The sequence below is a fragment of the Patella vulgata genome, chromosome 4 (genome assembly GCF_932274485.2).
Source record: "Patella vulgata chromosome 4, xgPatVulg1.2, whole genome shotgun sequence".
NCBI lineage: Eukaryota > Metazoa > Mollusca > Gastropoda > Patellidae > Patella > Patella vulgata.
In genome coordinates, this window is record NC_065882.2 from 3005101 (window position 1) to 3023319 (window position 18219).

The 18219-nt window shown below is 37.3% G+C and overlaps 1 protein-coding gene across 2 annotated transcripts; it reads left to right on the plus strand.

The window, feature by feature from the left end:
• Positions 1-11: 11 nt before the first annotated feature.
• Positions 12-18195, plus strand: LOC126819682 (kinesin-like protein KIF24). Of its 2 annotated transcripts, XM_050547856.2 has the most exons (12): positions 12-150; positions 1076-1380; positions 3696-4184; positions 4639-4736; positions 5464-5679; positions 7045-7132; positions 7723-7844; positions 9985-10090; positions 13861-14042; positions 15011-17251; positions 17670-17772; positions 17985-18195. In XM_050547856.2, exons 2-12 carry the CDS (start codon positions 1090-1092, stop codon positions 18111-18113), a joined length of 4065 nt encoding a protein of 1354 aa, XP_050403813.1. In that variant the 5' UTR covers positions 12-150; positions 1076-1089; the 3' UTR covers positions 18114-18195. The 2 variants fall into 2 exon arrangements, with proteins under 2 accessions (XP_050403813.1, XP_050403814.1); XM_050547857.2 differs by lacking the exons at positions 15011-17251; positions 17670-17772; positions 17985-18195 and having other exon boundaries at positions 13861-14046.
• Positions 18196-18219: the final 24 nt, after the last annotated feature.

The following is an 18219-nucleotide window of genomic DNA, read 5'->3' on the forward strand; positions in this document are numbered from 1 at the left end:
TCTTTTTAAAAATCATGAGCAAAAATTAACCAATCTGAGGATGTTGAACATGCATGTCCAATCTTGAAACTGTGATGTTGGATTTTTATGGGTCGACCAAGCTAAGCAGTGGGATATGTATTGATGTAGATGGTATATGGACAAATAAAGGTATACCATTATTGAATAGATGTGAATTATTGTAGATTTCTTGTACAAAAAAACTTTTTTGGGATAATCCAAAGACAAAAAAAGTTGACTTGAATCCACCTGCTCCCCTTTGCTGATGTAAAGATAAAGAGGTCATAAACCATGAATGATATAAATTTTAAATTGACAAATTTTAAAAGAAATAGAGCACTTAAAAATTTGTTAGTTTTAGTATGATATTGAGTAAGCTTACGGTAGGTTAGGCTACATGATTTATGATTACGGTATAATAATATTTTGCAAGCAATATTTACATATTCTTTGTTAGACATCTCTTGGTCTATAGAAATTCTTGGAAAATTGCCATGCATAGTCTGTGTACATCAGAGAGTCTAATGTTAGATGTGATATCATCTTTCTGTCATTTTCATTGTTTGACGATTTGTGGATATCGGTACTATAAGCGGTAGGTGTCGTTAGGGAGTGGTATAGATATTTTAATTATAATTGTTTATGCAAAGTGATAGCACAAAATTTAGATCTTACAGTAAGCCTATTTTTGTCATTACTTTCTCAGAAAAGATAGACTTGCTAACAACATTCTCTCAAGACTGTGAGGCCCTGATTCATTATTTATTGATGAAATCACAATCTAATGAACTGTATATATATACTATATACTGGGTAAAAATCAATGAGAAAGATAACATTTTAATTAAAGTCACATCTGATGATGGAATCTAGGCTACCGTACATGTATCTATTCATACTGAGTTTATTAGATTAGTAAGCTTACTGGTAAACCCTAAGTCAAGAGATAAACCTGAATTTGAGTGAAGGCATGGATTTCTTTTTAACCAAGAAGGAATACCGGTAATTCAAAAGAAACAGGAAAAAATTATGCTTTTAACAAATCATTCTTTGATTGATTGTCTTTCTTATTCAGAGTGACACCTCAAAATGGGTACATTATATGAATGTTTGAGGGAGGCAAGGTTAGAGAAATACTATCCAACATTTCGAGCTAATGGCATCACAAGGTCAGATGGTTTGGCCAACCTGACTTCAGATCAGTGTTCAGCGATGGGAGTAACATCGTTAGATGACAAGAGACGTTTAGAAGAGTTAATAAGTATTGTTAGATCTGTCCATTATAGTTCAAGTAGACCTTCATCAACACAGTTACATAGATCAGCTTCAGCTGGAAGAAGTGTTCGATCCTCATCAAGAAGTGCTTCAGACTATTCACAGGTATTAAAGAAAGTTTGTTTCTCTGAGTACTTAATCAATCTGATTACAACACAGATCCTATTTCGTTTCATTTTTTATAGTTCAAAATTTTGTTTTTCTTCTTTTTACTACGGGGATCACGGTGGCTAAGCGGGTAATGTGCTGGCTCGCTAGCCTGGAGGTCGGGTGTTCGATCCCTGCATTGGCCGAGAAAGTTCATCCAGATTTTCCGGCGTGGTTTCCCCTTGTCAGTGATGCAGGACGGAGGGCCTGACAAGGACAGCTGTCTAGTCATTCGGATGAGACGAAAAACCGAGGTCCCGTGTACACATTGGCATGCACGTAAAAGATCCCTTGACAGTTGGAATTCGATATAAGAGTAGGCCTTAGTGCCGCTGTCCGGGCAAAATTTCCCTCATAGCACACTGTATGGCGTATGCCCGTCTTCATTAGCCCAGTTCGGAGCAAAACAGTAGGACGTTAAACCCCATTTCATTTCATTTCATTTGTCTTTACTACACTAGGATCTTGAAAAGTTGTTATATAATCCTCGTTCTGGATGATGTAAGCGATTAACCAATGAAACGGTCTGTTACGGCAACTTCTTGGCGTGAGGTGCATGGAACTTTGGGTAAACCACTAGAAACATCAACGCTGATTGATTAATCAATGTCTGATGTCATAAGGTCAAAATCGCTCATATTACAAAGGACACGACCTTCCACTACAACTGGTCAGATCTTCATATTCATGTAGTGTAGGCTATCGGAAGTATAAAACGAAACTAAATATAGATCTGTATTGTAATCAGATTGCTGAAATTTGTATTTGCATGTTTAAAGTAGCTAAGTCTCTAACTCAATATCATCCAAAGTCTTCGACATTGAGGGGGGTTGGATGGCTGAATGGTTAGCGTGCGCGCGCTGTATCATAAAGTCTGTCATTGAGTCGACTGGCGTGGTTTCGAATCCCCGGTTGTACGTGACAAGGAGTAGGGTCGCCTGTCCAACCTCGTGGGTTTTCTCCGGGTCCTCCGGTTTCCTCCCACTGCTAAAGACCCCTACGCGCAAGCGAATTATTGAAATAAAATTAAACCATATGTTAGTCCCGAAATGACCTAGTTTGTGTCGAGTGGACGTTAAACCCCATTTCTCTCTCTCTCTCTCTTCGACATTGAAAACACGAATTATTTGTCAATTTAAATCAACATTGGTGTTCTTATCGTATGGTGAAAAGATGGGCTTCTGATATCCAATATTTAAGACAAAATAAACATTTTACCATTGGTACACGAATCGTGTATCGTAATGCGTTTTAGTGCCATTTGTAATAAAGGACTCGAAGAACGAGGCTAGACATATTCCACAAGTCATGTCAAACCGTGAGGCCATATTCTTATCTGGAGAGCATGCGCAATAAATACTATCGGTGTAGACTGGAATAACCAGACGCTAGATATTGCCATTTGATTGACACTTCTGGCGTATTTCGCCGAACATAACTGATTTAAAATTAGAGTAAAAACGGGAAAGATTAAAAGTAAATCAGTTTATATACATTCATATTACATTATTATATGCATTGCGTACCATTTGTATCAATTTCTAGGTCCCAAATATTAGCGATTTAACTCCTTTAAGTAATCACTTGGTCATTGCTATTCCAACTCATTTTTGGGTATTTGTTATTTGATGTCAGTTTAAAAGCTAATGGAAATTAATCAGATTTTTGTCTCCAGTAGGAAATATTTAATATACTAATTCAATTAAAATAAACATTTAAGGAAAATATGGCACTTTGAAAGATTCACTATTTCTCAATAGTTATTCAAATAGTAAAATCACCTTTTCGGTGTGATGTGATCAGTAGACTTCATTCATAATTATCTTTTGTGTATCTCTTCATTTATTCAGATTAGTCAATTGTTAAAGGGGCATTATGGGAGATTAGATAAAGAGCTGGCAGTTCTCACTATAATAGTTGAAAAATAGATAATGTAAATAGAATATGTTGAAAATTTCAGTCAAATTGCTCCTCTCTAAACCGAGATATTAGCTTTTGAACTTTAGGCTAACCTTGATCATGACTGAAGTCGGTAGATTAAAAAACAAAGTCTTGTTTATCAATTTTTACTTTTAATTTTAAAAAAAAAAAAATATATTCCAATCTGCCAAATATCGCAGACTAGCGATGGCATCGAGAGTTGATTATGGTCTGGATAATTAATGTCTAATTAATAATTTAGATACCATTTTAGGCCTAAAGGAAGACCTGCAATAGGTAGATTTAGCTCTTGCATCATGCCTCTTTAATCAAATTGTTTCTATTACTTTCAGCAACCAAAGCGATCATCAGAATCTATAAGAGACAGTTTAAGTATCGGTGGTAGAGGACTAGAAATTACACGTGATGTAACTGTTCGTGATAGAACACCCAACTTTTCCGCTACATCTTATTTAGATATGATCGAATTATTGGCTGAAACGAGTTCCGAGGAATCAAGCGAAGAGTCTCTCTCCGAAGAGGAACTACCTGTGAGACTGCCCAGTAGAACTGACACACCCAAACAAGGTAGAAATCCGTTAGAAAGAGTTAAGCACGATTCAGGATATAATTACGGTGTTCCTAAATCTAAAATATTTAAAAGACATAAATCTTCACGTCATTCCGGTGAAGCACGGATACGTGTTTGTGTTCGGAAAAGACCTTTGACGAAAAAAGAATCAAAGTCTGTAGATGAAGACATAGTATTAGCTGAAAGTACAACCACGTTGACAGTCAATGAACCTAAACTTGCTGTGGATTTAAAACCCTACACATTACAGGTAAGCCTGTATACAGGTGTTTTTGGAGAAGGAATCAGGCCCCAAGCTCTACTCATCTTGTTTTTCTTCTTGTTTATCTGGGGGAGGGGGGCTGGATGGCTGTATGGCTGTATGGTTGGCACGTTCTCTTTGTATCATAAGATCTGTCATTGAGTCAACTTGCGTGGTTTCGATTCCCTTGTTATACGTGTCAAGGAGTAGGGTCGCCTCCCTGTCCAACTTGTGGTTTTTCTTTGAGTCCTCTGGTTTCCTCCCACTACTGCTAAAGACCTCTACACGCAAGTGAATTATTGAAATAAAAAATTAAACCATATATATGTTAGTCCCGAAATGACCTAGTTTGAGGCTAGTGGAGGACCGACTCTCTCTCTCTCTCTCTCTCTCTCTCTCTCTCTCTCTCTCTCTCTCTCTCTCTCTCTCTCTCCACACTCCATTTATGAATTTATTATTTCAGCATGAGTTTTTGTTTGATGAAGTTTTTGATGAAAATTGTTCAAATGAAGATGTGTATGTTCGAGCAACAAGACCTTTAATAAGTTGTTTGTTTAATGGGTGAGTAAATAGAAATTTATCCATAAGTATAAAATCAATTTCCCCCAGGACAAACTAACTTTATGTTAAATAATCAATGTGCACATAAGTCAACAAATTATTGAAAGATTTGCCTTTGTTGTTATATAACACTTTCATATCTGTTGTTAAAGTAGCTAAGTCTCTAATTCAATATCATCTAAAGTCTTCAAAATTGAAAACACAAATTATTTGTCAATTTAGATAACAGATATATCCAATATTTAAGACAAAATAAACGCTTTACCATTGGTACACAAATTGTGTACCATAATGCATTTCAGTGCCATTTATAACAAGGAACTCGAAGAATGAGTCTAGAGATATTCAACAAGTCATGTCAAACGATCACGCCATATTCATATCTGGAGAGCATGCGTAATAAATACTATCAGTGTAGACTGGAATAACCAGACGCTAGAGATTGCCATTGGATCGAGACTTCTGGCAGATTTCGCCAAACATAACTGATTTGAAATTAGAGTAAAAACGGAAACGATTGAATGTAAATCAATTTATATACATTCATATTACATTATTATATGCGTTGCAACCCATTATATAACACCTCTTCCAGATCCTAGTGTAGTAAAGACAAGTAAAATGAAATTTTGAACTATAAAAAACGAAACAAAATTGGATCTGTGTTTTAATCAGATTGGATTTTGATTGAGAAACCCTAAACCTCATTTCTCTCTCTTTATTCCAGCGGTAGTGCTACATGTTTTGCGTATGGTCAAACTGGTGCCGGTAAAACACATACGATGATCGGCAATACTCAGACACCTGGTTTGTATCTACTAGCAGCCAATGATATCTTCTCCCTTATACAGAGTGGTAAATACGGTTCGGGCCTACATGTGTGGGTCAGTTTTTTCGAGATATACTGTGGTCAACTTTTCGATCTGCTGAATAAAAGAAACAGGTATATAGTCAGATCGTTCATAAATATCTCAAAAGTCTTTTGAAAATATATACCATGTTAAGGTTGGCGGATGAGTGGGTGGGGGTGGGACTTTATAGAGGATTAGATAAAGAGCTGGCAGTTCTCACTATAATAGTTAAACACTAGATAATGTAAAGGGAATATGCTAAAAATTTCAGTCAAATTGATCCACTATAAACCGAGATATTGGCGATTGAATTTTAAGCCTAGCCTCTATCATCATTGGGGGGTTGGATGGCCGAATAGAATGGTTAGCATGCACGCTGTATCATAGGGTCTGTCATTGATTCAACTGGCAGGGTTTCGATTCCCCGGTTGTATGTGACAAGGAGAAGGGTCGCCTGTCCAACCTCGTGGGTTTTCTCCGGGTCCTCCGGTTTCCTCCCACTGCTAGTGCTAAAGACCCCTACACGCAAGCGAATGATTGAAATAAAATTGAACCATGTGTTAGTCCCGAAATGACCTAGTTTGTGTGGAGTGGACGTTAAACTCTCTCTCTCTCTCTCTTCTCTCTCTCTCTCTCTCTCTCTTTGAGCGGTTTGATTTATTTTTTTCAGTAAAATCAACTAATATTCCAAAATAGATCGGTACATTAAAAAGACATAGTCTCGATTATCCTTTTTGCATTTAATCAACAAGAAGTGTTGAGCAGCAGAGCACCTGTCAAACCTCGTGGGTTTTCTCCGGGTCTTCCGCTTTCCCATAATTTATTTTTTATTCCCTTTACATTATAGTGAGAACTATGAGATTTTTTATCTTATGTTCAATAATGCCCCATTAAGATACCCCCCATATTTAAAGATGCATTATGTAAGAGCTAAATGTAGGTCTTTTTTGGGGGGGCTTCAAAAATTATATAAGCTATTTTGTAAACATTTATTCACATTACAAGCCTCAAATGAAATCTGAGATTTAAGCAGATTAAGATACGACTGCCATTTTATGATTTAATTTAGAAATAGAAAAGCGATGATATGTCTCGAATAACAAGTACCGTTGTTACGATAATAAACAATCCGTGCCACATTTTGTCAAAACTTCAAACAGAGATAACTTCCCACAGAATAAAGTAATTTGAATGAAAATTTCCATATATTCATTTTACATTATCTATTTTTAAACTATTATAGCGAGAATGCCAGGTCTTTATCTAAATCTTACATAATGTATCTTTAAGTCAATCTATTTTTGAACTACTATAGCAAGAACGTCCAGACCTTTATCTAAATCTTTAAATAACTAATTTATCAAATTATTAAACTAGATAAACGAGAACTACCAGCCCTTTATCTATTCTTACATAATGTATCTTTAAATATCGAATTTATGAAATTATTAAACTAGATTACATGCAAGAGAGGATGGATCTCATCGTGTTTGTATTGCTGGTTTAACGGAAACAGAGGCTGTTGATTCCAAAGTTCTGGTTGAGGTGAGGAAGAAATTATTGTTGAACAATGGAGACATTTGTCTGGCTATTTTACGGATATTTTAATGTTTGGATGTGCTCTGAGAGTTATCCTTGTTTCTCCTGTCATTTAACCAGCTTCTGTTTGAATTCAATGGCAGGGTTGGATGGCCGAATGGTTAGCGTGTGCGTGTTGTATCATAAGGCCTGTCATTGAATCACCTGGTATGGTTTCGATTTCCCGGTTGTGCGTGACAAGAAGTAGAGTCGCCTGACCAACCCCGTGGGTTTTCTCTGGGTCCTCCGGTTTCCCCCCACTGCTAAAGATCCCTACGCACAAGCGATTTATGGAAATAAACTTAAACCATGTGTTAGTCCTGAAATGACCTATTTTGTGTCGAGTGGACCTTAAACTCTATTTCTCTCTCTCCCTCTCCCTAGTTTGTGTCGAGTGGATGTTAAACCCCCTCGGGAGAGGAGTTTATATATTTTTTGCCTGTTCCCGAATCCCATCAGTTTCTGAATAAATATTTTTATAAAAAAAAACCAAACCTATTTCTCTCTCCCTAGTTTGTGTCGAGTGGAGGTTAAACCCTATTTCTTTCTCTCTCTAGGTGTTAGAATATGGTAATTCTGTTAGAAGTAAAGGTGCGACAGGTGTAAATCCTGATTCCTCACGATCTCATGCTATTCTACAGATGGAACTAAGAGATAACTCTGATATAAGAAGGGGCAGGTAAGTCATGTTGGTACCAGTATAAATCTCATCAGCTATATAAATGAAATGAAATGAAATGGGGTTTAGCGTCCTACTGTTCTGCTCCGAACTGGGCTCATACGCCATACAGTGTGCTATGAGGAAAATTTTGCCCGGACAGCGGCACTACGGCCTACTCTTATGTCAAGGGATCTTTTACGTGCATTCCAATGTATACACGGGACCTCGGTTTTTCGTCCCATCCGAACGACTAGACAGCTTTCCTTGTCAGCCCCTCCGTCCTGCATCACTGACAAGGGAGAACCACGCCGGAAAATCTGGATGAACTTTCTTGGCCAATGCAGGGATCGAACACCCGACCTCCAGGCTAGCGAGCTAGCGTCTTACCCACTTAGCCACGTGATCCCCCATCAGCTATATAAAATATTTACAATATTATTATGAATACCAGAACAATGGACTGTTTCATCAATACAGTAAGCTGTTGCTTATTCATAGTGTACCCTTTCATGGACCGATCTATCCCGGATCATCTTTTTTGTGTGCAATCTGGTTAGATTACAGATCTATGTTTCGTTTTTTCTTTTTATACTTTTGATGACCTACACTACATGAAGATCTGACTGGTTGTTGCGATAGGTCACGTCAGCGTCATACAAGCGGCTTTTGACCCTATGACGTCAGACATTTGATTAACCAATCAGCATTGATGTTACTAGTGGATTACCCACACTTCCGTGCAAAACACGCCTAAAGCTCGCCGTAACAGACTGTTTCATTGGCTAATACCTCACACTATTCAGAACACGTCAATGATAACAGTAAAGACCAGTAAAACAAAATTTTGAACTATAAAAACGTATCGAAATAGGATCTGTGTTTAACCAGATTGTTTTGCGTTATATACAAATGTAGCTGTTAAAAAAATAAACAACCCAATTGATTATTGATGTATAATGATTAATTTTTGAACAGTGGTCAGGAAATTAAATACTTGTAAATTGGAAACTCATTATCAAAATTAATCAGTCAGCTTTAAACTGGAAACAAGTAAAAAATTAGATAATTTTTGGTGATTTTAAAAGATTTTTACGATTTTTTAAAGAAAGATTTGATATTAAACGAATGTGAAAGAAATAAGTGCTAGATACACAAGATTAAATGAAACCTGGATTACAGTGATAGCTGTTGAGTGGGCATATTTTCACACTTGGCTTGGCTTTTGAGTTGTGGGAGGGGGGTCTTGGTGGCTAAGTGAGTAAGATGCTGGCTCGCTAGCCTGGAGGTCGGGTGTTCGATCCCTGCATCGGCCGAGAAGGTTCATCAAGATTTTCCGGCATGGTTCCCAACCTTGTCAGTGATGCAGGATGGAGGGCCTGACAAGGACAGCTGTCTAGTCATTTGGATGGCACGAAAAGCAGAGGTCCCGTGTACACATTGGTGTGAAGGTAAAAGATCCCTTGACAGTTGGAATTCGATAGAAGAGTAGGTTGTAGTGCCGCTGTCCGGGCAAAATTTCCCTCATAGCACACTCTATGGCATATGTCCGTCTTCATTAGCCCAAATCGGAGCAGAACAATAGGACATTAAATAAAGCCCATTTCATTTCATTCCATTTCGGGGGGTTGGATGGCTGATTGGTTAGCGTGCGCGCTGTGTCATAAAGTTAGTTAGTTGGTTCCAAGATACTGGGGTTGAGGGTGGGGATGGCGGAATGGTTAGCGCATGCACGTTATATAAAGTCTGTCATTGAGTCAACTGGCGTGGTTTCGAATCCCCAGTTGTACGTGACAAGGAGTAGGATCGCTTGTCGAATCTCGTGGGTTTTCTCCGGGTCCTCCGGTTTCCTCCCACTGCTAAAGACCCCTATGCGCAAGCGAATTATTGAAATAAAATTAAACCATATGTTAGTCCCGAAATGACCTAGTTGTGTCGAGTGAACGTTAAACACCATTTCTCTCTCTCTCTATCTTGTCTTTCACATGACTAAAGGATATTTGAATGTTTACATTGATTATTGATATTGTTAAATTAAACTTGCTGTAATTGTTTTTTAAAAACTTAGTTTGTCTACGTCTACACCATGTGTTACCAGAACACCATATTTCATGTATTAGGTATTCATGCATTAAACAGATATACATTCATTTTATTTCAGAATATCATTTATTGATTTAGCAGGAAGTGAGAGGGCAGCAGATGTAACAGATACCGATAAACAGACGCGACTAGAAGGAGCAGAAATCAATCAAAGTCTGCTAGCTGTATGTCTTTTATATAAGCACAATAATCACATTCAATAAGCTTCCGTTGCCAGTAATATTAATAATTTCACCCCAATTGCTCTTATTTCTTTTTGAAATGAACTGGGTTACCAGAGTTCATTTTAAACTTTAGAGAGAGAGAGAGAAAAATGGGGTTTAACGTCCACTTGACACAAACTAGGTAATTTCGGGACTAACATATGGTTTAATTTTATTTCAATAATTCGCTTGTGCGTAAGGGTCTTTAGCAGTGGGAGGAAACCGGAGGACCCGAAGAAAACCCACGAGGTTGGACAGGCGACCCTACTCCTTGCCACGTACAACCGGGGATTCGTAACCACGCCAGTTGACTCAATGACAGACTTTATGGTACAGCGCGCACGTGCTAACCATTCAGCCATCCAACCCCCCCTTTAAACTTTAGAAAATCAGAGTCTGCTAGCTGTATGTCTTTTGTATAAGCACAAAAATTATTTTCAATAATCTTCCATCTCCAATAATTTTAATAACTTCACCCTAGTGCTCTTAATTCTTTTTTTAAATGAACTGGGTTATAATTACCAGAGGTCGTTTTAAACTTCAGAAAATAGGGTCAAAGTCTGCTAGCTGTATGTCTTCATAAGCACATTAATCACATTTTTTTGTCCTAGAGGTCGTTGTAAACTTCAGAAATTAATATCAATCAGCTTCCGTCTCTAATAATTTTAATAACTTCGCCTCCATGCTCTTAATTCTTTTTGAAATGAACTGGGTCGTTTTAAACTTCAGAAAATAGAGTCAATAATCTTTTACTGCAAATGCTAACATAATATTACTATATTAAACATACAAGAGCTAATTCTGCCTATTTCAGGTCTTTCTTTAGGCTTGAAATGTTTTCTAAAGTATTAATTAGACATTGATTAACTGATCCAGGCCTTAATCAACTCTCGATGGCATCAGATTTCTCCGATATTGAATAGATTAGAATGGTTCAGCGATACTTTGATTTAATCAAATATGGAGGACCGAGACTTAGCTTCGATCAACCAGTACGGTGGTTGAAATTATTGCACACGTCTGTCAAACCTTCAAAGGCTAATATCTTCGCTTGCAATAGAGTAATTTGAAATAAATTTTCAAATTATTCATTTTACATCATCTATTTTCAAACTATTATAGCAAGAATGGCTAGCTCTTTATCTAAATCTTACATAATGTATCTTTAAGAGTTTTATAAAAAGTTGACCATTCTCACTATAATAATTCAAAAATAGATAATAAAAAAAGAAAAATGTTGAAAATTTCAGTAAAATTACTTTGTTCTGAACGGAATTGTCACTGTTTGAAGTTTGGACTAGAAATAGGCATCAGATGTGTCTGCACCATCTATAAGAATTGGCGATCGTTTGATTGACAGACGATAACTCCACCCACATATTCTCGATTATCAGTTAACATGCTCAATGGCTACGGTAGCCTCGCTTGACAGGCCTTTCATCACCAGTTGCCTGTAGTGACATCAGCGACTAATGGTAAATGTTAGCTTGGTCCGCCATTTATTGATTTAATTTTGAATGGACAGCTTTTTAAATCCAAACTGTATCCAAGCCATCTGTGGGTCTACAAAGTTGATTTTAGGGTTGTCATGTATATAAAGGTATAATTAATAATTTCTATAACACCTGAAGCCTAAAGAAAGATCTGCAGTAGGCAGATTTAGCTCTTGCATAATGCATGTTTCATAATAACTGCCACAAAAAAAAAATAATAATAGACTTGATTGATATTTGCCATATTTACTTGACATATTGCTTAATGTCAATATTATTCCAACAGTAATTACCTGTCTTTGTGAATATTCCATGATGCCTAAACAGTGTATATCTTTTTTTTTATAAAAGGATATTTTAAAATTAAATCCATAACATAATCACTCACTGATAGATGAAATAGCATTTTGTTGAAAACGTAAACATGAAATACCGTATAAAACACATTGAAATATTTTGAATTTGGTATTTTTAAACGAAGCTTCCTGATTTTAATCAAAAGTTGAAATGGTTATATAATGTTACGATGAAGAAATATCTACTTTTTTTACGAAATCCAAATGTAAAAGTTTCTTTTATGCGCACGCGAATGTATAAATAGTACCTTGTTTTTTTTGTCCCATCTGAATGATTATATGTTATTAAAAAGATGAAGAAATGTCTATTCTTATTGGTTCTCTTACACACGCTAATATGTACACAGTACCTTGTTTTTTTTTGTCTCATCCGAATAATTATATGTTGTTACAGGAAAGAACTCTTAATGTCTATAATATATATTCCCCATCAATCTAACAAAAATCTTAATATCTCTGAGTCTATATTCCCTGTTCTAGCTTTATGTTTTATTATATAAGTATGTGGGAGTGGAGATGGCTGAATGGTTAGCACGTGCACGCTGTATCATAAAGTCTGTCATTGAGTCAACTAGCGTGGTTTCGATTCCCTGGTTGTTTGTGACAAGAAGTAGGGTCGACTGTCCAACCTTGTGGGTTTTCTCCTGGTCCTCCGGTCTCCTCCCACTGCTGAAGACCCCTACGCGTAAGGATTTTCCGATGCGATTTCCCCGTGTCAGTGGTTCAGGACGGAGGGCCTAACAAGGACAGCTGTCTAGTCATTCGAATGGTACAAAAAAACGCCCTGTGTACATATTGGCGTGCATGTAAAAGATCCCTCATAGCACACTATATGGCATATGCCTGTCTTCATTAGCCCAGTTCCAAGAAAATCTCCTTTTTTAGCTGTGTTTGTTGTATTTATCATGATTCATGGCTCTTCATCCCCCCTCAATTAAACATGCATTATACAAGAGCTAAATCTGTCTATTGCAGGTCTTTCTTTAGGGCTGAAATGTTATCTAAATTATTAATTAGACATTATTTAACTTATCCAGACCATAATCAACTCTTGATGTCTTCATTAGTCTGCAATATTTAGTGGATTTAATACATTTTGTGATGGATGATTTAACGTCAAAATAGATAACATTACTTGGTTTATTATAGCACCAAAGTTAGTGATGATGTTCGAGGCTAGTCTAAAGTTGAATGGCTAATATCTCGGTTCAGAGTGAAGCAATTTGACTGAAATTTTCAGCATATTTTATTTTCATTATCTATTTTGTAACTATTATAGCGAGAACTGTCAGCTCTTTATCTAATCATACCTAAACCCCTTTAAATAAAAAGCATGTCGGTTGGAATATGATATTTATTATGATTGTATGTCCTATAATATACTTAAAGGCTCAATACCACTCTTGTTGTAACTGAATAATATGTCCCAATCTTTATTCTGGTCAACAAATTGTACTATTTTACAATATTTCAATTAATTGATGATACAAATTTCATCTTAACACACCTAATTTAAAAAACTGAAAAAATTCAACTAAATGATTTGAAAAGTCTGACGTAAAGCTTTTCAAATGTTACTGGGATTTAAAAATATTTTTGAACCCTCTGGACAAGTAAAATAGGATTTAATAGATAATTTATACAACAGGTAGGACACTAACACATCTAGTACTTAGAATAAGGCTATTTTTTATTTTCTAGAGCTGTCAAGCCAGCAAGGGTGTTATTGTCCCTTTAACAATAATTAATTACCGGTATTTAAATTGCTAATATTACGTCCCCTGGCTTTTATAATTCCCCTTTACTCTATTCCCCATCCAACCCCTTTTGATGTTCAAGTTTCTTTCTAGTAGGTTGAATGATTCTGTTATTTTATTTACAGTTGAAGGAATGTATCCGTTCTATAGATCAAGATTCACGGCATACTCCATTTCGACAGAGTAAATTAACCCATATTTTAAAAGATTCCTTTGTTGGAAATTCTAAAACTTGTATGATAGCCAATATCTCCCCTACTCAATCAGCGTGTGAAAATACACTCAACACTCTCAGATATGCTGACAGGTAAGATATTCTTCATCAGTTTTGTTAAATAATAATAATAATAATAATAACTTTATTTAATTATTATTATTATTCATTTTACTTTGTTAGCCTGTATTTGAGGTAATAAATTTAAAACTTCTCTCATACGGACATCATAGAAGAATATGGTTAGGCTTAGATAGTAGAGGCATGCGCTTTAGATCATAAGGTCTGTCATCAAGTCAAGTGGCATGGGTTCAATCCCTAGCTTGTACATGACAACGGGTGGTTGGATGGTCGAATGGTTAGCACGTGCGTGCTGTATCATAAGGCAAGCGAATTATTGAAATAAAAATTAAACCATATGTTAGTCCCGAAATGACCTAGTTTGTGTCGAGTGGACGTTAAACCCCATTTCTCTCTCTGTGTACATGACAAGAAGTAGGATAGTCTGCTCAAGTTCCTCCGTGTTGTAGAAGTACTCTGGTTTCCTTCCACTGCTAAAGTTCCCTTCACTGAAAGGCGGGTTGGATGGCCAAATGGTTAGCTTGAGCGCGTTGTATCATAAGGTCTTTGATTCAGTCAACTGGTTTGGTTTCGATTCCCCGGTTGTACGTGACAAGGAGTAGGGTCGACTGTCCAACCTTGTGTGTTTTCTCCGGATCCTCTGGTTTCCTCCCACTGCTAAAGACCCCTACACGCAAGCAAATTATTGAAATAAAAATGAACCATTTGTTAGTCCCGAAAGGACCTAGTTTGTGTCGAGTTAGGTCTGAAATGTTATATAAACTTTTAATTAGACATTTATTAACATCAAAAGACCTTAATCAACTTTGATGTCATCTTATGTGTCTGATTTAGGATTTGAATCCGATCTGCTGTTCAATTTTTAGCATATCCCCTTTAAATTATCTATTATTTAACTATTATAGTAGTGAGAACTGCTAGCTCTTTATCTAATATCCCATAATGTATCCTTGATATTGATTTATATATTTTTTTTAAAGAGTAAAGGAACTGAAAAGAGATTCGAAGAATACCAATATCAGTCAAACTGTGAACCTTTTAATGAATATCCCGATCACCGCCCCATCTGTGTTCAATCCACATAACGTCTTGGCCTCGTCCACACCCATGAAATCACAGATGACAAGACACACGTCCCACAGGCATCAAGAATTTCAAATAGATCCTTCAGAAACACCTATCAGGGGTCATAATCCTCAGAGGAAGTCTGTAAGGGGTCAGTCTTCAAAACACAAATCATCATCGTCGTCCCCTACAAGGTCACAAAGTAATCGTAGTGCTACTGTTGCATCAAGATTCGGTGATATTCCAAGAAAGATGAAAGAAACGGCACGATATTCACCAAGCCCAAAACAACCGTCTGCCGGGGCATCTGCTTCATATTCTGCTACCAGTGCTTATTCGGGAGCTTCAGCGTCTGCATCTTATAATCCTTATTCTGTTCCTGTTGTTAAAACGCAGGCCTCGGCTAGTGAATCGGATCACACGGACACAGATTCTAACTCTAACAATATGACTTTACCAAAAGCTAACGAGGGTGCCATGCCTAACTTAGCGATAGTGCGCTCTACCGACACCGAATTTGATTTTCCTACTTCAGATTTTAATAATGTTGATCAAATGAATGACCTAAACAAAAATGGAGAAAGCTATAGTTCAAAAGTTGGTCAATCTTCTCAGATTCCTGCTGCTCAAGCCTGGGGACCGGCTGAAGATCAAGAACCAGACCCGGTTCATTTTCCTGGAGCACGAGTAAAGATGTTTCAAAATGCTCAGCCAAATGAAATGACCCGAGGTCAACAGTTGGATGCTTCACGGCAAGGAACACGGGCGACGGGATATCAGTTGAAACCTAAAGAAGAATCATCGTTTGTTTTCGGCCCTGGTTACTTTACGCAGACCAATCAAGTTAAGCCAAGTTCAGTTTCATCAATAAATCCTACTCCTTCTACATCCCAGCCCAAGCCACATACTACAAGACCAAACATGCCCTTGTCCGTTGTAGAAAGTTTTGAAGACGATTTACTATTTGGCAAACCTGTAGCTGAAGATCGTACCAAAAGAAAACAATTATTTCAACAACCTCCACCACCAGCATCGGTTGCTCCTGAATCCATGGGTTTACCACAACCTTATGTTTGGGGATCATCGATGGAAAATCAACCCAAACAAGGTAACGGTAATCTGACGCCAAGAAATGGGACCATGAATCAACTGTCAAATATTCCAGCTGTCATGCCCGCTCACAGTAGTGATCTGACAATATTTTCTCAACGATCTCCATTGAAACCTGAAACAGAAGCCAGAAGGAAACCGGCATCAACAAATGTTTCGCCATCTCCAAGAAGTGGATCTCTGTCCCCAAAATCTAAAACACCACCTTTGTCCCCTAAATCAAGAACTCCCCCATTGTCTCCGAAGTCACGTCCACCGGCCTTGAAATTAAGAGTTAAAAAGGCTGATTCCCTTCCATCCACCAGTCCTGTACCCAAATCACCTGCCCATAGCGATGATTCTTCTGACGGTGTACGTGCAAGCCATTCGGACCAAGGTCAAGGTCCATATAAATTACCAAAATCAGATAGTCTACGGAAGGAAAAGAGTGACCCGATGCTAGCTCTCCATTTGCAAAACAAAAAACAAACAGCTCCTGATCCGGCAGACTTTTTTAAGTACTTATCTCGTAGTGGAGCATCTAGATCCAATCCTTCTCCAACTCCTTTTACCACAGCTGCTGGAGGTCGACCTCACGAAGAGAATGCAATAAGGGAGTTGAATTTCGATCGGAGAAGAACTTTGTCAGATGAATCTCTTGGAAGTGGCAACATGGCAATTCAGGACACAAAAATAACGGAGACATCCGATAATAATACGAAACAAAAAACTTTATCAAATTCCACCACGGACAGTTCTTCTCCTGTAATGAAGGACGTTATAGTCAGTCCACGAGATGATTCTCAAACGGAATTACTAAAACCCTATTCCTCGAGAATCGATGAAGATGGAGCAGCAGGTGCAGAAGGAGGACCACCTGATAAGTTATCGGAACGCTCTATGTTTTCTCCCATACATCCCCAACCACTAACTACCAAACCTGTCTCGCAGTCTGTCACTACCTGTACTGCTGCTCAAGATGTCCTACAACCTAAACCAGTTTCAAACAGTCGTCCATGGGAATCTGTGAATCTAACCAGAGTCAAGGCAGAATCATCAGATTCACGGTAGGTTTACAATGTGATACAATTATAGAACTAGGCATGTACAGTGCTCCCCAAAGCCCAGCTTAACCGGAGTGGGGCCCTGGGCTTGACTAGAAATCGCGGGGCCCCTAACGCGCCGAAAAGATTTTTTCATATCCTTTTGAATCGCACGCATGCGTAACACACAATTAAATGGTCTGTAATACAAGAATAATTACATAATATCTGATCACATATGAAATCTATTCATACCGAATGACATACAAGGAAGATGGGGAACTGTTATACAAGTGAAATCCCCGATAACCGAAAGGTTGAGGGATAGTTCAGTCTCCGCCCTCGGGCTGCACATGCGATCATTGTGAAAGATGTTAGTCCCGAAATAACCTTGTTTGTGTAGATATTACACTCCAACTCTCCCTCTCTCATCCATTTACAGGAGTAAGCTGATAGCAGCACACGAAGACCAGTTGACCAGAGTCACCTCCCTTTGTAAGCAGGAAATGAAATTATTACTGACTGCCAAAAAATCAGGACAAAAGGTAACGTTAATTATTAATCTTTATATAATTTATTTTGAAAAAAAAAAATTTAAAAATATAAAAATAATTGGGATAAAGCGAAACATGATTAAATCATTTAGAATTATTTTCTTGCAATTCCAAGATAAACAAAATTCCGTAGAAATTAACCGACATGCAAAATTTTGAAGTGAAAAAACTGGTTCGAACTTCCATTTTAATTTGTCTTTCAGAGCTTTGAAGACTACCTCAGACGACTCAATGACCTGCTTAACCAGAAAATGGCAACCATCCAATATTTACAAGAAAATATTAATGATTATATTTGTGAAAGTAGTCAGAATACAGAAATCCACAAATAGAATTCCTAAAAAAAAATCTATAGATCTTTTCTAAAATTTTATTTGAAATGATTGTCCGACTTGAACTAAAATGAAATGTTTGTCAGATTTGAAATGAAATGATTAT